This window comes from Spermophilus citellus, assembly GCF_964194105.1.
Source record: "Spermophilus citellus genome assembly, chromosome: 2".
In the NCBI taxonomy this organism is placed as follows: Eukaryota; Metazoa; Chordata; class Mammalia; order Rodentia; family Sciuridae; genus Spermophilus; species Spermophilus citellus.
The window spans coordinates 150,885,494-150,910,446 of NC_138183.1; the positions used below are offsets into that span (position 1 = coordinate 150,885,494).

The window sequence follows — 24,953 nt, forward strand, 5'->3', positions numbered from 1 at the left end:
GAATTCCGTGTTTTCCAGTTGCCTGGACAACATGTAGCCTCCAGAAACCCAACCTTCTAGTTCTCTGTCCTGCCCCTGAAGGAAGTTTGCCAGCCTGGATTGGTTTCCAGGACACAGGCTCCTCCTCAGGCTCTATCTGGGCCTTTCTCTGCCCTTCCCTGTGAGTGGGTCACTCCACAAGGAGACCCCACAAAGGCAAGAAAACATCCTATAGGTAGGAAAAGGTGGGGTGAGGATGGAGGGAAAAGGGAGCAAACTGGTACAGAGATTTATTTTCCCTAACAGAGGGTTGGGAGGAATGACTTCTCTATATAGAGCAGCCCTTCCTGCAGACTCCAGCCCTGCCTAAGGTTCCCAGGAAACCAAGAAGTAAAGCTTCCAATAAGTGTGAGACAGACTTGAAAACTAGAATTCTAAATCACTCAAGTCTCCTGGTTAAGTCTAGGGGTTAGGAAAGCATTCCTATGTCTAGAACTATAAAGTCCCCCCTCCCTCAGGACAGCCAGGACATGCCACCTAAGACCAAAGAAAAAGGTAGGAAATCTGGGACACAGAAGAAGAAAAAGAACTTGAGTGTTGGTAAGTCACAGTGGGTACAGGTGGGACCCCTGCTTCTACATGTCCTATCAGGGAGGCACCCTTCTTTGGGTGGTCCTCTGATCTCATGAAGGAAAGTCCAGGGGTGGGGTAAGGTGGGGGTGGGACTGAGATTATGATAAGCTAAGGTTCTGCCAACTTGCCAGGGCAGATGTGGAGGCTGAGGCCAAGCACAGGCTGATGGTGCTGGAGAAGGAGCTGCTCCTGGACCACTTGGGTGAGAAGGGTGAAGGCTCTGGGGACAGCATAAGTGGCATTTCTGGGTCCTTGGGGGATCGAAGGGATAAGCACAGGGCTAAGCCAAATTAACTGGCCCCTAATGGAAAAGGACTATGGGGGGGGTAGGCAGTGAGGGTTGATGAGGGATGCTTCTTCCCAAATTCCCTGGCCGGGATCAAACCCAGGGCCTCATACGTGCTAGGCAAGGGCTCTACCACTGAGCTATGCCAACATACCAGGGAAGCTATTTTCCATGGCCAGAATAGAAAAGGAGTTTTTCCTTCGTAGTAATGAAGAGCCTGTGAGATTCTAGAGGAACAAGCAGAGCAAAAGGCTGGACGCCCTGCCACCAGCTCTTCAGGGGTGGGAAGAGCTTATCCAGCCCATGGGGACTGGTTGTGTCACAGCCAATCCTAAAGGCACCTCTGCTGCTGTTCACAGCTCTGCGGAGGGATGAGTCCCGTAGAGCCAAGGCTTCCCAAGAGCTGCTGAAGCAGAAGTTGCAAGGGTTAGAGGCAGAACTCAAAGAGGCCCGAAGTGAAGAGAAGGCTATATATGCAGGTATGTGACGGGGTGAGCAGGTGGGTAGAAGACAGGGCCCTAAGAGGACAACCAAAGGGCCCCAAGGAAGCAAAGAATCCAAGGAAGATCCCTGGCATCCCAGGCATGCACCTTCCAGAATCCCTGATGCCATGTGTTGCTTTGTGGGGGTACAAAATGCAGTCATAGCCATTATCTCATTTATCCAATGAGAATAAGTGGAAAGAAAGGCTAGGTTCCTCATCCCAAACTGTATGGGAAAAGGCAGTTTGGTTTCTGTTTTTTCTTCTTCTCCTTTTCTTTCTTTTTAAAAATCTGAACCACATCCCTAGTTCTTTCAATTTTTGAGGCAGGGTCACACTAAGTTGCCCATGCTGGTCTCTAACTTGTGATCCTCCTCCTGCCTCAGCCTCCTGAGTAGCTAGAATTACAGGCTTGCACTTCAGCATCAGGCAGGGGTCCGGTTTTCTATCCCTTCCCCAGATTTTCAGGGGTTTCCACCTTCTCAGCATCATCACAAGAAAAATTAAGAAGGTCCTTATGCTCTGGCCTCTCTGGACTAAGTAAAGTCTTCTCCATCTACAACTTTCCTTTCTCCATGTCTCCATGCCTACATGGCTTCCTGGCCACCCACTACCCCTGCTTCAGAGATGAGCCGCCAGCACCAGGCCCTGAAGGAGAAGTTGGAAACCCGCAGCAATCAGCTGGAAGAGGAAGTAAGGGGTCTTCGGGAGCAGCTAGGTAGGTTCCATCCAGGTCTTTTTCTCCAAAGGTCATTGACTAGGTTCAGATGGTCTTAGAGGGTCCTTCCTTAGAAAGCTGCAGTCTGTTGGTTGAATTTGAATTTAGATGCCTTTCTCTGGACTGTTCTCTGAGCAGAGGATTCAGGACGACAAGAAATTCTAAGATGTAAGTAAAGAAGCCCCAGTGATGGCACATGGCTGTAATCCCAGCTTCTCCAGAGGCTGAGGCAGGAAGATCACAAATACAAGGCCTCGGCAACTTAGTGAAACCCCGTCTCAAAATAAAAATAAAAAGTACTGGGGATGGAGCTCAGTGAGAAAGGGCCTCTGGGCTCAATCACTAGTACTAAACAAACAAACAATAAAAAAACAGATGTAAGTAAAGAAAAGGTAGGTTTCAGGCTCAGGATGTAGTTCAGTGGTAAAACACTTGTCTAGTATGTGTGAGGCATTGAGTTCAATCAAAAGAAAGAGAGAGGGAGGGAGAAGGGAGGAGGAAGGGAGGAAAGAGAGGAAGGAAGAGAGAGAGAGGAATAAAGAAACACCAACAGAGAGAAGGTCTCATACCTGACTTCCCCCTTTGCTTAGTGTCTCCAAATTCAATGTTTATTCTTCTCCACTGCCTTGTCTCTACGTCTCTACTGAGCAAAACATATTCCCTAAATTAAGCTAACTTTTGTAATGAAACTAAGGAAGGGCTGAAGATGTGGCTCAAGCCATAGCACGCTTGCCTGGCATGCGTGCGGCCCGGGTTCGATCCTCAGCACTACATACAAACAAAGATGTTGTGCCCGCCGAAAACTAAAAAATAAATATTAAAAATTAAAAAAAAAAAGAAACTAAGGAAAATATTAGTCATTTACTTCTGTATCTTCAAGGCCTAGCACCTGATAGGCCCTAAAAAACCACTTACTAAATAAATGAATAAGCTTTCCAAATAAGCAAAAAAAAAAAAAAAAAAAAAACAGGAAGCCTTTGCTTTCCTTTCCTCTTGCTTACAGGACAAAGTTGAAATATCTCAGCATAGCACATGAGTTCTTTCACAATTTTAGCCTCAAAGTTTTCTTTCGTTTCTTTTTTTCCTGTGTGTGTGTGTGTGTGTGTGTGTGTTGCTGGGGATGGAATCTAGGGCTCATGCATGCCAGGCAAGCACTCTACCCCTTAGCTACATCCCCACCCTCAATGTTGTTTGCTTGTTTGTTTATTTGTTTAGTTGTAGATGGACACAATATCTTTATTTATTTGGTACTGAGAATCGAATCCAGTGCCTCACATGTGCTAGGCAAGCACTCTACCACTGAGCCACAACTCAGCCCTCAAAGTTGTTGAGGTTTTTTTTTTTTATAATCTTAAAATATTTTCATTTTCAGTTTAGCTATAGATATCCAAGAGCTATTTATCTGTCACGTAGTCCCTAGGTTCCTTCCCCAATATTTGCCTTATTTCAATTTCAAATTCAACCAACATTTATAGAACACCTCTTGTATACCAGGCACTTTGCCTTCCATTTCACATTTAAGGGTCACAACGCACATGAGGTTTGAAAGATTAAAAAACTGAGACTCAGAAAGAGACATATTTGACAATATACAAAGAGTAAGTAATGACCAGACTTTGGACCCATCTCCTGTATCAAGCCCTCTGCACTCTATCATACCTCGATGGATCTTCAGGTTTTTACTGGGACTGTAGGAAATTTGATGAACCTGGGGGAGTCTGGAATAATCCCACTCAAGGTGACCTCTTTAGTACCTTTGGAGACTGTTCAGGGATAGAGTGCCACCATTCTGTCCTCTCATCCTTCCCTTCTGTTCCCCAGAAATGTGCCAGAAGGAGGCTAAGGCTGAAAGGGAAGAGGCTGAGCAAGCCCTCAGAGAGCGGGACCAGACCCTGACTCAGCTTAGGGCCCAGGTGGTGGACATGGAGGCCAAGTACCAGGAAATCTTACATGTAAGCACTTCCCTCCAGAGCCCAGCTGCTCTAGTACCCCAGCACTCCTCCATCCCCACAGCCCACAGCTAGTGTGATGACTAATAACCCAAGGGAAAGGAGAAGTGTCCCCAAGGAACACTGCTCTATCCTCAAGTTGGACAGAGTGGATACAGCTGTGCCTACCAGCGCAGAGTAAGAAATCCTTGCAAGCAAAGAAAGCTTACAAACCAACCTGGGGCAACCCTTATCTCCATCCTCTCTTCTTGGGAGCTGAAAGCCTGATATCTGCAGGGCAGCCTGGACCAGCTCTTGGCCAAACTGAGAGCTGTTAAGCCTCACTGGGATGGGGCTGTGCTGAGACTCCATGCCAAGCACAAGGAGCAGCTGCACCAATTTGGCCTCAACCCTCTGGATCTTTGAGGCTGCCAGCCTCTACTCTCTGAGGCCCAGTAATAAAGTGTTTTAATGTTGAACCCAGCAGAGCTGTGGGCTGTGGTCTTTGGCAGAGAGGAGTGATCCCCATCCTCTGGGAACATCTCTACATCCTGAAGACTAAGAGGTGGGCTGGGGTTGTAGCTCGGCGGCAGAGCATTCACCTAGCATGTACGAGGCCCTGGGTTGAATCCTCTGCACTACAAAAAAAATAAATAAGCAAAATAAAGGTATTGTATACAACTAAAAAATAAATATTAAAAAAAAAAGACTAAGAGGTAGGAGAGAAATTTGACAAGGTCTCAATCCCTCTCCTACAGAACCTGGGTTTCGCCATTTAATGAAACTGGGGAGTCTGTAATAATCCCACTCAAGATGACCTCTTTAGTACCTTTGGAGACTGTTCAGGGATAGGGTCTAGGGCCTTTGTGGTCCCTTTAAATCACCTCCTTTTGTCCCCATCTACAGAAACACAGGCAGCCAGATTCATAGAGAAAGTACATTTCTATAATAAAACCCAACAGTTACCAGATATCAGCCCCCACAGTCTAAGGCATCCATGGAGGGAGGGTATAGCTGTTCTCCACATTCTTGTAGCGTATTACACTGGAGTCATACTAGGACAAGTTCCAGATGGCTTCAATCCATCCCCACAACTAGCCCGACAGCATCCCCTTCTCAGGCAGAACTTCATCCTTGGGACACATCTCTGCAAAACTCCCACGTGGCATCCTCTGGAGTCTAGGCTCCTTCAGGGCCCTCCCTGAGGTCTCTGACCACACCCTTTCCTGGGAGGTATGCCATGGGAAGGGAGGGAGTCCCTGGCCATTCCTGTGATCGATGGTGTCCTAGACCTCTAGTTCCCACTTCTGGATTAGAGAAACCATCTCTGCTCCCACCACTTCAGGCTGCAGAGAGAAGTCAGGAGAACCACTTGGCAGAACTACGGCAAGCAGGGGTGTCCTATAGCAGATCTGAGGCCAGAGTCCAGTCCTATAGAGATAGAAGAGGGAGAAGGTCATTCTAAGGCTAGAAGAGTTCCTTTACCCTCCCCCCAACCTGCCCTGGAATGCCCAGTTATGGGACTTTTTTCATGGATTCTTCTGTCCTCACCTCCCATGACCTGAAGTCCCCACCTGTACACCCCACACTGTCACCTAGTAGTCCTCCCAATCTATGTTTCTCTCTGGCTCCTCTCTGCCCTTCTCTGGTGGTTCACACCTCCATATGTCTCTTTTCCTTACCTTTCTAATCCCTGGAGGAATCCAGGCTTCCAAGCTCTGTTGAGACCTGGCTGCCAGCTTTAGGCAGAGGGGTGGCTTGGCCTCGGCCAGCTGCTGAAGCTTTTGCAAGCCATCATTTCCATCCACAGGATACCCGTTCACCTCCAGAACCATATCTCCCATTTGCAGCCCTGCCCGGGCAGCTGAACCTCCTGGGGTCACCTGGTGGTATAAAGGGCAGATGGAACACAGAACATCATGGATATGTTTGCTATGTGTTCTAGGACTCTGGGAGGGAGACAGAGGAAGGCTGTTCAGGAGGTAAATAATAGAAAGGATCCAAGATCCATGGGGGCATCAGTCACCTGGGAAACAAAAAGACAAGGCCGACTGGCCACACAGCTGAGTCGGAAACCATAGCCGCCACCAGGCCCAGGGTACAGGAAGCGCTTGCAGGAGCTGAGAGGACCAGGAGGTATGGTTGTGTTTTCATCTGGTAGGTCCTCGGTCTCAACCAGAAAAGCTGAGCCAGTGTCTTGGGGGGAGGCAGCAGCTTCTGTGCACTCCAAGAAGAGGAGTGGGGACAGGCGAACCTAGACCAGCCGACAGAGCAAACCTGTCTCACCCGAGCCCTGTTCTATTCCTGCCCCCTCCCTTGCCCCGTCCCTCAGCGCGCACCATGCTGAAGAAGCGGTCAGCCTCACGGTCGACGACAATGAGGGAAACACAAGAACCCTGCGCCCGGATCCTGGACACTGTCTCCTCATGGCCCAGCCCCTCCACGCTCTCCCCAGCCACAGCCACCAACCGGTCCCCAGCCTGCATCCCGGCCTTCTCAGCTGGTAGTCCTGGGTCCACCTCCCATAGGAACTGTCCTGGGACACAGACATCCTCACTGTTCCTCTTCCCCTCACCTCCAGGGTGCACACCCAGGGAATAACCCTCAGCCCCTCCCAGGTGCACTGAGAAGTGAGCAAGTGCACACTCCAAGGCACACCTTCCCCATCCACCTGCAAGCTCCTACTCACCAAGGCGACCATTGAGGCCCTTCTCCTCCCGCAGAAGGAACCCGAAGCCCTGGGGCCCTTTCTCTAGGTGCAGACATCGAGGCTTGGCAGGCAGTGCCCAGCCCTCTGCCAGGGGTGCAGCTAGGGGCATTCCAAGCTGGCGACACTGTTCCTCCACTTCTGGCCCTGCCACCAGCAGGGTCACCTGCTCTCCACTCTGCAAAAGCTGTGGGGACCAAGCAGGGTGTCGGCATTACCCATTGGGTAGGGAGGGATGAGGTGGGCACCTCCTCACGGTACCCCCTCCCAAGGCACAGGAATGAGGCACTAAAAGGAGGGCCTGAAAGGAGGGATGGTAACAAACGCAGACCATCAGATTGGGAGATTGGGTACATGGGGAGGAGCCTGCTTCCTGTGATGGACCCAGCCAATGACTGGGGAGAGAGGGAAGTGGGCAGCCATACCTTCCTGTTGAGTTGGTTGTGAGTAAACTTCTCCACACTGAGCCCATTCACCTCAAGCAGCCGAGCCCCTTGGGGCACCCCTGCCCGCTCCGCCGCTCCTCCCGCACTTAGCATCAACCAGAAAGGACCCTGAGCTCCTGGAAGAAAAAACAAAAACAAAAAACCACCACAAGCTCCAGACTGCTACTTACCCAGAACAAGGACTGATTACCCCGCCTCCCCCCTCTCCCAGACTCTAAGCTCACCACGGGTGACACTGAAGCCAAAGCCACCTTCATCTTTTACTATGTGGCACAGCCGGGGCCGGACCCCTGAGTCTAGAACAGGACAGAGGTGGCCACTGTTCCCTTGCTGAACTTGGGCCACTTCATGAACATGCCTCGCCAAGACTGTCAGCAGAACCCGGGGACCACTGGCCCGGATGTGGCGCACCACCTAAATAGAGAGCACATCAGGGTAAGGGCGATGGCTCCTCTTGCCAACTCCCAGGGCCTCCTGGGGACCTGTGTTATTCACCAGGGGAACCAGCTCTCTAGATGCATCCACCCTTCCTACCTGGGCACCCCTAAATCCTAGGGTATAGGGAGATTTATGGCCCTGTTGCTATAGTGCCCAGGGAGGAGGCTCACTGGCTTTTCCCCCTGAGATGCTGTGGAATGCTCTCCCATACCACTGGGAGTCCCAGCCCAGCCTCACCACCACATAGTCCTCATGTTCCACGACATCACTGTTCACCGCCAAGATCAGGTCTCCTTCCCGGAGACCCTGGCGCTGGGCAGAGGAGCCCGGCTCCACCCTGCACACCACATGCCCAGGCCTGCCCAACTGCTGCTGCAGGTGGAAACCAAAACTCCTGCCCTCCTCTTTGCTCAGCAAACAGAAGCGAGGCCTCTTCAGGTTCCATGGATCTGGAGGGGGAGATGGACAGCAGAAAAGAGACAAGGGAAGGGGAGCACAGCCCAAGTGCACATCAGTTGCCTGATTGACCTGACAGCCCCGCCTCCTGCCAGGGCACTGGGCAGGTGTCTACCAAGAGAGAGGTGCAGCACTGTGGCTGAACACCAAGTGGGCAGAGTGGCTGAGACAGAGGAAGCACTGACCCCCTCCTACCTCCACATAGTTACTGATATTAGAAGGAAGCAGAGTGGTTACCAAGGAGATGGGAGGCTGCATGGAGCTGCGGTATCTCCAGGGAAAGGCAATGGTTGCCAAGGGGTGAGGGAGTTACCAGAGCAGTCATGGTCTTCGGCCAGGGAGAGAACAGGATTGTCAATGCCCAGCTTCGGGTTAAATTTGAACTTTCTGCAAGGAGGCAGGGGAAGTGGTAGGAGAAGCTGGCAGCTGGACTTGAGTCCCAGGCTCAGGAGCTAAAGGCATCTGAAGAGCTGCCCCACCTTCAGGTCATCCCTCCCCTTACCCAACCCTCAAGCCACTTACAGAGTTAAGGAGGCTGTGTCCTGAAGATCTACTGGACAAAGAAGTGGGTAAGAGGAGAGGCACATTCCTGCCCCCAGATGCCTCTGAAGCCAGATTTAAAGATAGGCAGTTAGTGTAGCTAGGTAGCTAGGGAATGATATCGAGTCTGATAAAGAAAATGGAGCCCATAAAGAAAATGGAGTGCAATCTGAGCCTGTGGGGTCAGAACTACACCAGGGAGATTGAAATGTTAATGTCCCCAAGGCCCCAGGCCATCCTAAAGAATTGTTAGTGAAGCAGCTCCCAGCAAATAGGGAGGTGCTAATCAAATCACCCTAGGACCTTCCTGCCCAGATCACTCCTCCCCCACCCCATTGGCCCACTGGTTTTTCACCTTTTCACCTTCCCACCAGCATCCCCTCCCCCACAATCACAAGAAGGAAAGAGGGAAATAAGCCAGATAAAGGACAGGAATGTAGGGGGATAAAAGAAGACCTTAGATATAAAAGGGATAGAACCTCCCTATCCCATGGATTCTGCCTTTCTATCCCCTCTTCCTGGAGTGGGGTGGGGAGGGATGATACTTAAGCTTTCATGGAAGCAAGGACTCAGCAGGGCAACCAGCTGTATCACCTCTTCCACATTCATAAACTGAAATGACTTAGGGAAACACCCAAACTCAGAGCTAGTGCTCTGCTCTGCTCCCAAAGTTTCACCTTCTTACTAAAGTCACACTTAAAGGGATGTCGTATATCCCTCTCCTTTTCCCTCCCCCCAAGTCTGTGACACATAAATCTGAGCATATCAGTACAGGGTGTGGACCAGGAAGACAAACATATCAACTCACCTCTTTCTTCTTCTTAACTTCTGTTTGCCTCAGGGCTGCAAGCCCCAATATCAAGTGTGCCCTAGTCCCATAGCCTCCAAATCAGGCCTCTCACTGCCCCCAAAATCCCATCCTGCTATATCTCCCAGCCTCCTACCTGCAGCTGCCTCCATAGTTAGATCAGAAACCAGTGTTCAAGAGTAGGGACAAGGTCCATCGTAACCAGCTGATCCTCCCACCTGCCCCCTCCCAAGTCCCGCCTCCTTGAAGACGCTGTTATGGAAGCAATGGGGTAATGGTTAACGGAGATGAGACTCTTATCCTCTGGGAAGTGTTTGTTTCTCTTGCACCCATTCCTGGGCTTTAACTTTCTTTCTTTCTTCTTTCTTTTGGTCCTGGGCATTGAACCCAATGGTGCTACATCCCCAGTCTTTTTAATTTTTTTGAGACAGGGTCTCACCTAAGTAGCTGAGGCTGGCCTAGAATGTAGGATTCTTCTGACTCAGCCTCTATGACTCAGCCTCTGGAGTCTCTGGGCTTCAATTTTCTCCAGAGATCCTACAGCTGACCCAGTTGCTCCTCTGGACAGAGAAAGGTAGACTGCTGGTCACTGTGACCCCATACCTGGGGGAAGGGTATGAAAAGGGTGATAGCAGTTTTATGGCCCAGCCTGGCCAATATCCATCCCGATATCTTCTACATAGGTCCCTCCAGCCACTGCTGGCCTCGGAACGTAGAGTTGTGTCTCCAGCACCATGTAGGTCATGTTCAGCTCCTACAGCTGCAGCCCCTCATTCCCAAGGCCCCTGCACAGCAGGGACACAGTGTGAGTGAAGTATTTCCTGCTGGCTCCTCCACCAACAAGGAGACATCTGCTGCCATCAGTGGGTTGTTAAAAGTGGCCTGTACAAAGTGGTCAGTAGTTTACCCAGAAGGTCAGGAAGAGTGCCCTTTCTTGGGAGCATCAGGTAAGGAAGAGAAGGCCACAGTAGGTAGAAGACATGAGGCTTTTTAATAGCAGCAAGTTGGGTACACCTGGCCCTTGGGCCACCAAGCCATGGGAACCAGTGTGATACAGGAGCATGTGTGTGAGGGAAAGCACCAACGTGAGGGTGTCCTCAGTGTCACAGTAAGCACAAGCAGGAGGAGAGGCCCTCCAGCACATCTCCTGAATGGCAACACCCCCAGCAGGGCAGGTTTAAGAAGGGAACCCTTTGGTGGTACAATCAGAGGCTCTCTGAGCAGAGGGAGAATCAAAATTGGTGGTGATGCCACAGGGCAATCTGGTCACCCAAATGCCACATCCTCAGTTCTTCTAGCCAAAGGGAGAGGAGACACACTCGATTTTTAAGACCGTGGTATCAATGGACCGTATTTGACCCTGGAAATCTAGACTTAGTTGGACATGTCCCGGGGTGGCAACCCATGTAGCTGTGCCCATTGCTTTGTCACCAGCCTTGAAGGGATCATTCTAGAAGGAGTAGTACAAGCCGGGAGGTCACAGAGGAAGGGTTTTAGAGCCAGTGATCCCACAGCCGGGTCTCAGCTGCCACTATCTCAGCTTCCAGGGCCTTCTAGCTGCTCCAGGAGGGCCCTGAACTCGCCCTCCACTCGAAGCAGCTGCGCCTTGCGCCAAGGATTAAGGGTGGCGCCTCGGCTGTCCTCGAGGTCCCGCAGCAGAAGCTCAAGGTGGCGCCGAACCCGGGCCCGATCCCAGCTGTTGAGATTCCGCTGGACTTCACTGAGAATCACTGACCAGTACTCCGACACTGCTGTCCCCTCTGTCAGCGATGCCACAACCCGGGCCTTGCCTTCAGCAGTGCCTCCCAGGTCCCGAAGAACCTGGCGGCCCTCTGAGCTGAGTTCATTGAAGTAGAGACTAGCAGGAAAGAGAAGGGTAGACGTTCATCAGGGGTGTGGAAAGGAGGGCCCGGGGTGGATGGACAGTCAGGAGCCCCACAGCTCCTCCCCTACTACCAGACATGATGGGGTAGGGGTCTGTAGCAAACCAGAGGAGGAGGGTGGTGGCCAATGGGAGGCAGGATTGACGTAAGAATTCAGCAGGACCAGGGACAACAGACCCCTAAGAGAAACGGTGGTAGGGAACAGGGGCAAGGTGAAAGCCAGTCACAAAGTGGGTGAACCAGCTCAGAACTGGGTTAACAAGGATCAGTCAGAATCCAGAAAGAAAGGACAGACACCAGGCCCAGAGCACTCCCTGAGGTAGGCAGAGCACAGTGGAGAGAGGAGACCAAGCGGCCAGGGACCCATGGGACCACGGGCAGGACTCACTGCAGTAGCTCCAGCGAAGGGTGCTCCCAGGCAGCCTTGGCCAGGGCCAGGGCTGCTGTGTCACCAGCACCATTGTAGGCCACATTCAGCTCCTGCAGCTGCTGATTGCGGTCCAGCTGGGCAGCCAGCAGCTCCAGCCCCTCATCCCCAAGGCCCGTGTGCAGCAGGGACAGGTGTGTCAGCGAGGTGTTTCCTACTAGGCCCTCCATCAGCAGGCTAACACCCGCTGCAGTCAGTGGGTTGTTGGACAACCTAGGGCCACAAGCAACCTAAGGTTATAAGGACCCATTGCAAATGCCCTGTGCTGGGCTTTAAGACTTGGGCCTTAAAGGGGCACAGCCTGGGATGGAGACAAAACTGAATAAGAAAGTGTCAGCCCAGGAGAAGGAGACAGATAAACCCAGTTATAGTCCCTGCAGAGAAGGAAGAGTGGGGAAAGCTGGCTTCTCCTTTCCTCTCTCCATCCTTTCCATCTCCTATTCTCCATCATCCCTTCTTCCCACTCCCTCCCTCTCCTTCACAGTACTATTTCCCTTCTTCCCCCTTTCCCATCCTCTTCCCAGTCCCTGTTCTTCTTTCCCCTCTAGTCACCCCATCCTTCTGTCCTTCCTTTCTCCTCCCTCCTTCACCTCCCCTTACTCCATCCAGAAATTGGAAAACCAGACATCTGGGGTCCTAGAAAATCAACCAACACCTTGAGAGCAGCTAGTGAGACTGCCCAGCATTACAGTCAGCCTTGTGGGGGAAAGTACTGGGAGGGAATCAGTGACTCTGTTACCAGGCAACCAGCTTGGTATTAGAGCAGCCTCCCTGTCCCCCGAGCTGATATTAGCCACCAGAGAGGCTTTCTTAGCACCTAGAACTCATGGCATCCTTCCCTTTGTTCTGTGGTTTATAATGGACCTGACTGGGGGTGGAGGGACAGATCAGGGCCTCAACTCTCACCCCCTTTACTACAGCATGGGTGGGCCTGCGCCAGGTAAGTTGTAAGGCAGGGAGCTCGCCCTTGACCTGAGCTGGCCACCCACAAGAGTCAGAGCCTCCCTCCAGCCCCTCTCCCAGGGCACTCACCTTAGGGTGGTAATTTGGCACTGGTCATGCAGTAGCAGATCTCGGAGGTCCCTGCAGGCCTCGGGGCCCAGGCTGTTGAGCTGCAAGCTGGAGCAGAAGGTGGCCAGAGGGGAGGTGAGAGGCCAAGAAGGGAGATCAGATGGAACGTTTCCATCTACTGTGCCCCTTCCTCACCAGCCTGCCTCATGCCATCCATACCTGCCCTTACTTCTTTTGTTGTTCCTATCCCTCCAACCACATCAGACTTCACCATCCCACCTTGCTACGGTCTGGGTAGTTTTTCCCCCCAAGGGTTCATGAGTTGGAGGCTTGATCCTCAATATGAGGTGCTCAGGGGAGCAGAACCTTTGAGAGATGAGGCTTGATATGAGGTTATTAGGTCATTGGGGTGCTCCTGGAGGGGATGAATGTTGGACTCAGAGAGAGAGTCAGTTCTCATGAGAGTGGGTTGTTGTAAAACAAGGCCACTCTCTGCTCTCGGCCTCCTTTGCATACAGCTGTTTCCTTTTCAGCTCTTTTGCCATGTTGCAAGGGCCAAAGAGGCTCTCATCAGAAGCTAAACCAAACCAGGTACCCAATCTTGGACTTTCAACCTCCAAAACTATGAGATGAGTAAATCTCTTTTCTTTATAAAGTACCCAGCCTCAAGTATTTTGTTATAGCAACAGAAAGCAGACTTTCAGACTTTCTGGTCCTTCCTCAGTACCTGAGTACCTGTTTCCCTGGCAATTTCTCTTCCCCTCTTAAACTCCAATCCTCTCTTCATGCCTAGGCATGAGGATGGGTCCTTACCCCAGCTTCCGAGCACGTAGAAAGACGGGCATGAGAGTGCGCAGCCCAGCAGGATCCAGCTGGCAGGAAGCTAAATTCACCTCATCCAGGGCATGTCTTCCACTGCCCAGTACAGCTGCCACCACTGTGCACTTAAGAGGTGTCATACGTACACCTGCCAAGTTGAGCTGGCGCAGGGAGCTGAGCACTTCAGCAGAGAAGCGCTGGTTCTGGAACTCATAGTGGAAGAAGAGGTGGTCAAGAAGCTCCGACGGGGGCAGCACCTGCCGGCCCAGTTTACCCAGCTTCTTCTTGATGGCCTGGGCATTCTCCAAGGCATCCAGGTTCTTGATGGGGCAGCCAAGCTGGGCCAACACAGCACGGTTGTGGGCAGAGAGAAGGCCCCCCATGAATATGGGGAAGAGCTCAAAGACTTCATCCTCAGGGGGCTCATCGGGGTGGCGCCGGGGGCCCTCCACACCCAGGATACTGGCACCCATCTGGTCTAGAACGTCATCATTGTAGTAGTCCTCCTCTCGGAACATCTCTAGCACCATGGCCTGGGCCACTGCCTCCCGGCTTTTATCTACCATGCGCCCAAACACTCGTGGAACCACCTGGAAAAGAAGCAGGGGATGTTGCGGTGGCCTCCCATGTGTCTGTTCAGTCTTCAAGGTTCAGCTTAAGGTGCACCCAGACTGCTCCAGCCTCATGATCTCCCTGGAGGGAGCACCACAATTTGTCTGATCACACTACCCCCCTTGCTACAGTACTCTCCAGGCTCCCTACTGCCTGCATGGCAAACTCCAAGCATTTAGCGTGGAACATGAGACATTTCATAATCTGGCCCGTCTCACTTTTCCAGGGTCATCTCTCAAACATTTGTCTCACACACTCCAGACATTAGGAACTTTTTAATTTTTTCCAAGCACCCATCCATTTTCTAATTGTGAAAAGGAATGAGCATATACAGTTGTCCCTCAGTCTCCACAGGGGATGGGTTCGTGAACCCCTGTGGATACCCAAAACCCATGGACATTCAAGTTCCACATATAAAATGACACAGCATTTGCATATAGCCTACTTACATCCTCCTGCATACTTTAAATCATCTCTAGATTACTTATTATACTTAGTACAATGTAAAGACTATGTAAATAGTTGTTATAGTATAACCACACTATGCAAATAATATGAAAAAAATACTTTTTTATTTTTTATTTTGAGATAGTAAACTATACTTTTATTTTTTACTTTTAGGTAGGGTCTCGCTACGTTGGCTGGGTTGGCCTTGAACTTATGATCCTCTTGTCTTAGCCTCTTGAGTTGCTGTGATTACAAGCAGGAAACATTGTGCCTGGCTAATGCAATTTTTTCTTTTCTTTTTTTGTACCAGGGATTGAACCCTGATGTGCTTAACCACTGAGCTACATCACCTAGCCCTTTTTTATTTTGAGACAAGGTCTTGCTAACTTGCTTAGGACCTTACTAAATTTGCCCAGGCTGGCCTTGAGCTTATGATCCTCCTGCCTCAGCCTCCCATCGCTGGGATTACATATGCCTAGCTCCAAATAATTCCAACCTGTAGTTAGCTGAGTCCATGGCGGTGGAACCAGTGCATGCAGAAGGCCAGCTATATTATGCCATTAGTTTGAGATTGGGATAGGTGTTATAAATACATTACATTCATTTCCTAAGCATTTTTTTAGTTGTAGATAGACACAATACCTTTATTTCTAATTTATTTTTATGTGGTGCTGAGGATTGAACCCAGTGCCTCACACTCATTAGGCGAGCGCTCTGCCACTGAGCCCGCAACGCCAGCCCCTACATTACCTTCTTCAACATCCTCATTATTACAGCAATTAAAATATAAAAATATAAAAATTTAAATATTAAAATATAAAAATGGCTGGGATGTCCCGTGCACTGGCACATGCTTATAATCCCAGGAGCTCAGGAGGCTGAGACAGGAGGATCATGAGTTCAAAAACAGCCTCAGCAGTGGCAAGGCACTAAGCAACTCAGTGAGACCCTGTCTCTAATTAACAATGCATAATGGAGCTCAGGATGTGGCTCAGTGGTCAAGTGCCCCTGAGTTCAATCCCTGGTACCAAAAAAAAAAAAAAAATGGCTGTGATGTGGCTCAGGGGGTAAGCATCCCTGGGTTCAAGCCTCAGTATTAAAAAAAAAAAAAAAATGTAACTCTTACTGATGATCTAACCAGGGCTCTGCCTTCTCAAGACTAGTTGCTAACATGTTCCTAGAAAACCAGGATTCCCCAGCAAGGGACCACGGCCTGACAGAAATACTCCTAATATCATCAGAATGGTTAGGCAAAAAGAGCAGAGGACTCAGAATCACAAAGCCCCAAACTCATATCCTAATTATTCTACTTGCTGAGTGTCCTGGGACAAGTTCCTTCTCCTGTCTGAGCCTCAGTTTCCTCACTTAAAAAAGAGGTCATAATAGTAGTTCATTTCCAAGGTTGAAAATGAAAAAAAAAGCAAGAACCCTGAGGAAGTGCCAGGCAGACCTCAGCAGAGTGGCGCCTCCGTCCCTCAGGAACTTCCTGCCTCCGCCCAGTTCCCCGCCAGCCCTCAGGCCTGACACTTGATTTCTGGAGCGGACCTGCACCCAGCATGGACTGTCCTAAACCAATTACAGATGCCATTCATCCTCCCAGTATAAATGAATAAAATGGCATCTGCTTTATAAACCTGTCTCGGTGATTTAGTTTGGATGAGTCATCGCTCCCTGAGCCTAATCACCTTTGGGGAAAGAGATACAATCGAGTTTCTGGGTCTACAAAGCGAAGGACAGACCATGAACTGTAGTGACCCCTGCCTCACAGCAACAAAGACTAGGAGAAGTGCAGAATGGAAACTTGTTAGGAATCCTGTGGGATTGTTATTAGGTCCCTATGCCCTCAAATTCCACCCTCCAGCCCCCAAGCCTTCCCCAGTCTGTGTCTTCTCTTTCCCTGTTCCTTAGGCCCCAACTGCCCAGAGCTGAACCAGAGCCCAGCAGAGGATTCACACCTGTGCAAGAGGCAGCACTTTCCTCCTGGGAGAGGGGAAGGGATGAAGGGGGAGCTATGAGGCACACAGGATCCTGAGGAGGGAAGGAGCAAGGGTGGGAGCTCAGGGCTGTTACCTTGAGCAAGTTGAAGAGCAGAGGCAGAATCCGCAGGGGCAGCAGCTTGGCTACAATGCCCAGTACCAGGCTGACGTCTTCTCCCACACGGCCCACGACCTCAGTCACTTCCTTGCCCACCCGCTGCAGGGTCGTCTTATGCAAACCCAGCACAATGTAGAGGGCGGCCAGGTATTCCTGCATGGCAGGCACGGTGAACACGAATGTGCCCAGGTGGCCTGGCTCCACGCACGGGGCCAGAAAAAACCTTAGGGCATCCCGACGGAAGACGTGCAGCAGCTGAAACTCCTCCTCCGTCTTGATGCCAGCCTCCAGACAGCCTCGGACATCCTCTTCAGAGAAGTAGGTCTTGCGGGAGGACACCCCTTGATAGGCCAACTTGCCCATGGTTCGGGCTGCATAGGCCATCAGGGACAAATTGGAGGGGTCAGTGCTCTCCAGCGTTTCTCCACTGAAATTGAGGCGCAGGAAACTGGTATAGATGCTTGTGAGGGTCTGGCCGGCAGGTGTGGGGGCATGCAGGAAGTGCAAGGTGGCACAGACAAGCCAGCAATAGGAGGGCAGGAAACAGGCGGCGGCAATCTGGTGGTGCCCTTCCAGATTTCGGGAGAGCATCTGTACCAGGTTGTCCCGCTGAGCTGGTGTGGCTGAGACACCCGCACCCCCAGCGCCATCCCCACAGTCCGGCTGGTTGAGACGGAGCTGGAAATAGAGCTTTTGCAGGTTGGTATCAGAGAAGCCGCAGATCTCGCCATATCGGCCCACATACTTGCTGGGGATGCGGCCAATGGCAGAGGGACGGGTTGTCACCAGAATGCTGGCCTGGGAAGGGCATGATTGAGAGTTAAGAAAGACCTGAGGAGTCTGGAGCAGTGGTCCATACCTGTAATCACAGAGCCTCAGGAGGCTGAGGCAGGAGGATCTCAGTTCAAGGTCAGCCTCAGCAATTTAGGAAGATGCTGCCTCAAAATTTAAATAGAACTGTGGATGTAGCTCAATGATAAAGAGTTCCTGTATTCAATCCTCAGTAACAAAAAGGAAGGAAAGACAGACAGACTTTAGGGCCTGGATGGCCTCAAGGCCCTGAGGACTGAGTGTCCAAGGATGAAGGGGACAATGACTACAAATAACTATAACAATTACTGAGCATCAATATGGTCCCAGGTATTATATGCAGCATCTCATTAGAGCAGCACAATTCAAGGACAGAAGGAAACAAAAGCTGAGGGAAGTCAGTGACTTGCTTGGGATCATAGAACCAGGAAATGAAAGGGCTAGGATTTGAACTAACCTAGTGCCTATCCTACCCAAGAAACATGTGGGCCCAGGACACAAAACTCTTTAAGGGGCAGGCCAAGGGACAGCAGTGGAAAGATGTGGTAAGGGACCACCTACCTCAGGCAGCATGTATTTGCGCAGCAGGTTGACCATGATGGCAGCTGGTGCCCCTGGTTCCTCGGGATCACTACAAAGCCCCGTACCAGCCAAGCGGAAGTCAAGGTTGAGTCGCTCCAAGCCATGGAGCACAAACAGCAGGCGGGCCCCAGCAGTAGTCATCAGGGGCAGAACCTCCTTCAGGGGAGTATAGCGCTGGGCCACAAGTTGGCACAAAGAGGTGGGGGTGGGGCCCAGGGATGACAGGTCTTCACAGGAGAAGGGGATGAGTAGCTCAAAAGCTGGCAGTCGCCCATAACACCAGTCCAGGACCATTTTGCGCACCAATGTGCTCTTGCCTGTACCCACTGTCCCATAAAGCACTACTGTCTGCACCCTGCGCCCACAGGCATCCGGGTCAAAGAGCTGAGACAGGGCCAGTGCAGGGAGCCCAGCTGGGGGTGGCTGATGCTCCTGGGCCAGCCCTGCAGATGGGCGAAGCAGCTCATCAGGGGTGCTCTCACGAATCACAGGGTCAACATGGACTGTGTCTAGTGCAAAGGTTGGACCAAACTGGCGTTCCTCCCTGGGAAGCCGGATGAACCACTCGGCCAGATTCCTGCGGTGCCGCTGGATAGCTTCTGGATGGGAAGACAAGGGACATGGATCAGGGAAAGGGGCAGGAGATGCTGGAACTTAGGGCCAGTCAGGGGTGGTAGGTCTAGCTGGGGAGTCAAGACACAGCACCCAGAGATGCTGAGGCCAGAATGCTGCTAGATTCACCAGACTCCCTCCGAAAATGCAGATTGTCTGGAAAGTTTAGAATACCTATGGCAGAAAATGGAGAACTTCCAGACAAATAATTCGAGCCTAGCTTCATGGTTATCTGTGCACGACCCTACTCTGGCTGCTAGAACCAGGATCAGATGAAGTAGGGAGAGTGTCTCTCCAAGTACTTTGTACATGGTAAGTGTGTACTGTGTGCGTGTTGCAGGAAGGGATGCACACACAGAGGGACCACTACTGGACGGCAGTGGATCCTGCTTCTCCTTCTAATGCCCTCTTCCTTTGTCCCCCTCTCTCCACAGGATCCCAGACAATCCTTTACCAGCTGCAGAGATGCTCTGGAACACCTGTCCATGCCTTCCTGATGGGGAAGCACTGTCCGCTGAGCTTCCATGGTGGCGTATAAAGGCCCTGGGAGTGAGGAGAGGAGATGGGTTGGGGCCAGGATACAGAGCTCAGTCCCTGCACAAGCTCTGAGTCCAGGCCAGTCTGCACTGCTGGACTTCCAGCTTCCTGAGACACTGGACATCCAAGAGCTAGTCTAACTCTTGCTAGGGAGACTCCCCTCACAGGTACTGGGGATGTGGCCCTGGCCCTCCAGCCCCCACTGCTGACCATCACCCAGGCTGGCCCCTGCCAGATCCAACCACTTCTCACAGGTCTCCACTCCTCTTCCACTATGATTTCTACCTAGATGATCTAAGCCAACTTCTGTACTCTCCCCGCTCCCAGAAGCCCAACCCCCTCTGTCAGCAGATCAAGCTAGCACCATGTCCTGACCCTTCCCAGTCTCCAGGGCAAGCTCAGATACATCTAAGGCATGACACCCAGGCCTCACCTAAGGGGTCCAAGGGGACGCTCCCCTTTAAGGGGCCAACTCCAGTGTGTCAGGAAGGGGAGACACTCATCTACAGAGAGAAGGAAGAAACAACACCTACAGATCCTATGCACATTTTCCCACCAATACCACAGACCCCATGTCTATACCAAATCCCCCCTTATTTGCTCTTAAAGCAGCTGTACTGCCCATTTTTAGAAGTTATTATGCAATTTTATATTTCATTATATGATTGTTTGATTAACATTCATAGAGATCAGGAATTACATCTGTTTTTGTTCACAATTATATACCTAAAATTTAACCCAGGATCTGGCACATGGCCAGCTCAGCAAATATCTGCTGAATGCAAAATGAAATCAGACAAATATTCTTGGATTTATGCAGCTAAAAGAGGCCCTGGAAAATCATCTAGTGCAGCTCCCTTACTTTAGGATGGGGCAAAAGGAAGTTCAGAGAAGTGAGGTGACATGCCCAAGGTCAACAGCTACAGAACCACAAGTGAACTAGATCACTTGGTATCTGGATTCCAGCTCTCTTGGAGACACCATCAAGACCCTGAAGAGGAAGGGAGAGGTAAAAAAAAAAAAAAAGAAAAGAAACCCCAGCTTCCTGCTTACCTGGTGGCTGAGATGTTCTTCCCAGACCAGAGTACCAAGAGGCTCTGGGCAAATAGCAGCCCCACCTCATCCTGGGAGAGAAGGTCAGAGCCTGGGAGACTTACCACCTGCTCTCCAGTTCCCCTGCAAGAAGACTAGTGTAAATGCATTGCCACCACCCCACCTCAATCCTCCCGCACCCGTACTCCATGCCAGTTAAGGAGGGACCACCTCCCAGGAGAGTTCAGCCTTTCCAGATGTCAGTACCATAGAAGCCCTGGCCAGCTTCAGCTCTCCTCCCTGAAAATACCACCACAGTGATCCCATTTTATCTCCTACCACCTCTTCCCTGAAGCTTCACAAACACCTTTGTCCTAAGTTCCAGACCCCAATATTCTGCTTTTAGGTATCTTCCCCCACCCCTTGACTACCAGCAAGCTTACATAGGAGTCCCATGTTCTTTTCAGTAGCTTTTCTGGGCCTACATTTCCCAGTAATCATTATCCACTCCCTTCTGCCTTTGTTCCCTAGCCATCAGGTCCTTTCAGCTGAGTTTTAATGGTTTTATCATTTTATCTTCTCTGTGACTTTTATGTAAGCTGTCTTTGAGGCTGACATAAATAATAAATGAATGAGTGAACGAACTTCCTATTTGGCATCTCCAAAAGGATATGCGGCTGCTGCTTCAAATTCACCCAGGCAAAACTGAACCATCATTCCCCTGTCCTTTGAGTGCTTTGCTACAGATCTTCCCAAATGCTGGATTTACACTGGAAACCTGACCTTCCCTCACCCCCCTCAAATCCTGCCTCCCATGCCCCTCCAGGCAGTGGGAAGAGTTCCACCAACTTCTCCCAACTGCTTTGCCTTCTAGTTCTCTAATGCATCATCCCAGAGTTAACTGGGACCTCCCAGGATCTACAGGACTCCCATCTTCTCATGGCCTTTCTAACTTCAGTTTCGCCCATTCCAACCCCTTGTTCCAGGCGCTAATCACCTTCCTAAAGTCTAGGTTAACTTAAAACTGGTCTATTCAAGCTATTTCTCTAAGCTTACCCACAGTGGGCACCTCCTTCCCCAGGCTCACTTTCCAAACTTGGTTCATAACACTTTCCTCAGCTTGGAATGGCTTTTCTGTTTTTTCAGAATCCCATCCAATTTTTTTTCTTTTTTGCCTAGGGGGCGCTCTACCACCAAACTACCTTCTCCAGCACTTTATATTTTTTGAGATAAGATCTCGCTAAATTGCCCAAGCTGGCCTGGAACCTAGGATCCTCCTACCTCAGCATCCAAACTTATTAAATTGTTCGGATTGCAGCCATGTGCCACCGCACCCAGCCAGAATTCCACCCAATCTTAAGATTCTGCTCAAAGATTCTCACTCCTGAGAAGTCCTTCCTGAGCCCTAATCTGCAACCTGCTCCTGTGTGGCACCTGGTCTCCTTCCCTAAGATCAGGGGAGGGTTCATTTAGAAGGGGCTGCATTGGGCGACCTTCCTCAGCAGGGCCAACCAGTGCAGGAGCTGGCTGGGGTGTTGACTGGGCTCAAGACAGGAATTCTAGGGACTGGAGAAGGGTTAAGGGAGAGTCCTTGAAACCTGGGGAAGCTCTGGGTTAGCATTAGATCCAGGGCCACATAGGACGCGAGGAAGCTTGAGGAGAGGCAGTTCTCTAGTGATCATCCAGGTCGGCAGGACAGTATTTTTAAAAAGGGGGGGGGGTACGGCAGGAAAAGAATACGGACAGTATTCCCATAAGTCCAGAGGTGCCCCACCAGTCTGGGTCCCAAAGAGGGCAACTAGTATCAGGTGGCTGCGGAGACTGAGGAGAAAAAAGGACACATGCCCCCATTCGGCGACCCAGCTCCGTTCTACTTGTTTCCGACCGCGAACTCCCAGTGACACTTGCCCGTCCCGGCTCCCGGTCCGCCCTTGCCGGGGCCAAGCGCAGCGGCCCAGCCGGGGTCGGAGGGGCGCTCGAGCCAACTAGGCCTTTACCCGCGCCTGGTCACCGCGGCCCGGCGGGACGGACGCCGGCGTCTCCAGCTGGCTCCCGGAGTCCCAGGCTCGCTGGATGCGACGCGGCGCTGCGCTTCCTGCCCGCCTCCGCCCGCCTGCTAGGAGCCCCGCCCGCCCTGGCATCCCCGGGTAGCGGGAACCTGAGCAGGCGAGCAGAGGCGCTAGGGCTGCGGGGTCCTGACAGAGGAGGCCCTTGAGAGCCGCGCGCAGGGCGGAGACTCCTGTCCCACCCAGCCTGCCCCCGCCCCCTCCGTGGGCCCTGAAGCTGTCCTGCCCCCTGCAGGTCCCAAGCGCCAGTCACATCCAATGACCTCATTAACCACCTCTCAGGCTGGGCTTGTTGATTCGCCCATTTTACAGACGAAGACCCTGAAGCTCAGAGGGGTGAAATGACTTGTGCAGGTTGATCCACTGTAAAGCACAGGAGACAGAACAAGCCGATGGATCCTGGGTCCTCCTACTTCCCCCCAGGGACTTCCTGAGAACCTCATCCCCAGGGATTCTTTCCCTTCTCAGCCTACTTCCAGGCAGAGACCTGAGCCCTTCCCAGCTCCTCCCTTTTATATCTGGCCCTCTTCAGGCCCCAGACCTCTGTATGTGACTTCTGGTCATTTTGATCAGGAAGGAGGAAGAATTGTGGCTGGTGGACAGTTCCCACCCCAACCTGCAAATCCTGTCTGACATCCCATCATGGTTTAGCTCTGGGGCTTCCGGGTCCTCTAAGCCCTTATCCCTTATACTTGTGCTTCCACAGGAGGAACACCCAGGACTCACCTAGTTCACAGGAAGAACCACCCATTGCCCTCAGCCAAGGCACACCTCCAGATGCAAACATAAGTGTGCAATATGCACAGAACAGATATGTGTAACAAGGAACTCCTGAGAGGCTCCCCAGGGTAGGAATGGGAAGAAGGCTTTGTGGCCTACCCCCTGGAACAACTGAAGACAGTGTTGATATTTCATGTAGATATTTGTCCATTCGTTGAACAGCGGTATTGAATTAGTAGTAAGCACCTCATCTTCAACTACCTGGCCCAGCACTAGGCCCTGGGCTGTCAGTCAGAAGAAGGCATGCAGGGGCCAGACCAGTATGTTCACAAATGATGTACTTCAGAGGCAAAGTCAAAGCATCAGGAAAGCATGAAAGAGGAAGTTACTAACTGCTTCTGGCAGAGAAGGTGACATTTGGACTGGATGTTAAAAAAACAAGTCAGGAAAGAGACCAGCATTACATACTGTGGGGGAAATAGCATACTTGCACGAGAAGTTCTTTAAGGGGAGTTGAATGGGACAGGGAGAGGGGAGGTAGAACAGCCCTATGAATGTTCTCAGGGGTGATATTTTCCTGGGAAACTCCTCTAGTATCACTCCACTTACCTACTCATGCAAGGCAGACTGTCACCTGGATGTAGCTCAGAGCAAGCTGCTCCCCTCCCCCAAGGGTATGACAGGCATATAGGTTTTATTAATAACATATAATTTGGCCCCTTGTAGACAGAAATACCATGAATCATGCTGTGGGCAGGTCTTTTCTTGTCTGGCCTCAGGATGGAATGCCAGGTGCTCTAAGAACCACGGCATGGAGAACTGCCTTGGTCAGGCTCTGCCCTCCAGTACTCTGCCTAGGCCCTGACACAGAGAAGGTGGTTGTGTTAATGAACATGATTGATGAGTCCTGAAAGGTGGGCTTTTAGGGAAAGAGGGCTCATTTGCAAACCTACCTACATGAGCAGGGTACATTTATGACCCAATGCAGCAGGTTACTGGTACTAGTGGGAAGCATAGCAGATGGGTCACAGTGGAAAGAGTACAGGGTCCTGAGAGCTTGCTCTAGTCATTTCTCTTAATCTCAGTTTCCTTTTCTATAATAGGAGGAGATGAAACTGCTTATCTGAAATACCTCACAGAGTTGCTGTAGGAATCAAAAGAGCTTCTTTTGCAAATATATATACCAATCCACAAATGTTCTCTGGGCCAAATGACCCTTGGTGTCCAGATGTTTGCCTTCTTTAGCTCCTGAAGGAATTATAAGTATATGAATTTATGAATTTTTAACCCTTTCAGGAGTATTTGCTACTACTGAGCTACATCCCAGACCTTTTTAATTTTAATGTTTAAACAGAGTCTTGCTAAGCCTGGCCCTGAATTTACAATCCTCCTGCCTCCACCCCCTGAGTTGCTGGGATTACAGGTATGTGCCACCATTCCCGGATAAGATGAATACCTGACACTGACACTTGATGCCTTTCGACTTGTAAGGAGCCATCTATTGGCATCACTCCAGGGATAAAGGGAGTCTCCAGAATGTCTCTGAAATCTAATGAGAATTCCAGGAAGTAGGATATATTCCCATTTCCCACTCTTGCCCCAAACTATAAAAGAAATAGTTAAACTGGCCATCGTAATGCATGCCTATAATCCCAGTGACTTGGGAGGTTGAGGCAGGAAGATCACAAGTTCAAGGCCAGCTTGGGCAACTTCACAAGAAACTATCTCAAAAATAAAACATAGAAAATGGAGGGCTGGAGGGCTGGGGTTGTGGCTCAGTGGTAAAGCACTTGCCTAGCATGCATGAGGCACTGGGTTCGATCCCCAGCACCATATAAAAAAATAAATAAATGAATGAATGAAATAAAAGTATTGTGTCCA

The 24,953-nt window shown here is 50.9% G+C and overlaps 3 protein-coding genes across 7 annotated transcripts; 1 reads left to right on the forward strand and 2 right to left on the reverse strand.

The window, feature by feature from the left end:
* Window positions 1-191: 191 nt before the first annotated feature.
* Window positions 192-4,611, forward strand: DRC12 (dynein regulatory complex subunit 12 homolog). Of its 2 annotated transcripts, XM_081279784.1 has the most exons (7): window positions 192-214; window positions 498-579; window positions 749-814; window positions 1,258-1,377; window positions 2,005-2,097; window positions 3,919-4,049; window positions 4,323-4,611. In XM_081279784.1, the coding sequence occupies exons 2-7, from the start codon at window positions 510-512 to the stop codon at window positions 4,449-4,451; spliced, it is 609 nt and encodes a 202-aa protein (XP_081135910.1). In that variant the 5' UTR covers window positions 192-214; window positions 498-509; the 3' UTR covers window positions 4,452-4,611. The 2 variants fall into 2 exon arrangements, with proteins under 2 accessions (XP_081135910.1, XP_081135909.1); XM_081279783.1 differs by lacking the exon at window positions 192-214 and having other exon boundaries at window positions 495-579.
* A 382-nt stretch (window positions 4,612-4,993) lies between these two features.
* NHERF4 (NHERF family PDZ scaffold protein 4) lies at window positions 4,994-10,246 on the reverse strand. The gene is made up of 11 exons (XM_081282070.1): window positions 9,557-10,246; window positions 8,595-8,622; window positions 8,386-8,459; window positions 7,854-8,065; window positions 7,403-7,592; window positions 7,158-7,294; window positions 6,715-6,919; window positions 6,365-6,561; window positions 6,052-6,279; window positions 5,708-5,908; window positions 4,994-5,456 (listed from the first exon to the last, which is right to left on the reverse strand). Exons 1-11 carry the CDS (start codon window positions 9,570-9,572, stop codon window positions 5,427-5,429), a joined length of 1,518 nt encoding a protein of 505 aa, XP_081138196.1. The 5' UTR covers window positions 9,573-10,246; the 3' UTR covers window positions 4,994-5,426.
* A 146-nt stretch (window positions 10,247-10,392) lies between these two features.
* On the reverse strand, window positions 10,393-22,551 carry NLRX1 (NLR family member X1). Of its 4 annotated transcripts, none has more exons than XM_081282066.1 (10): window positions 22,284-22,551; window positions 20,308-20,430; window positions 19,688-19,757; window positions 19,172-19,260; window positions 18,085-18,704; window positions 16,690-17,511; window positions 13,555-14,150; window positions 12,763-12,849; window positions 11,692-11,943; window positions 10,393-11,278 (listed from the first exon to the last, which is right to left on the reverse strand). In XM_081282066.1, the coding sequence occupies exons 2-10, from the start codon at window positions 20,375-20,377 to the stop codon at window positions 10,957-10,959; spliced, it is 2,928 nt and encodes a 975-aa protein (XP_081138192.1). In that variant the 5' UTR covers window positions 20,378-20,430; window positions 22,284-22,551; the 3' UTR covers window positions 10,393-10,956. The 4 variants fall into 4 exon arrangements, with proteins under 4 accessions (XP_081138192.1, XP_081138193.1, XP_081138194.1 ...); XM_081282067.1 differs by having other exon boundaries at window positions 22,195-22,551; XM_081282068.1 differs by having other exon boundaries at window positions 22,132-22,551.
* Between the last annotated feature and the right edge of the window lie 2,402 nt (window positions 22,552-24,953).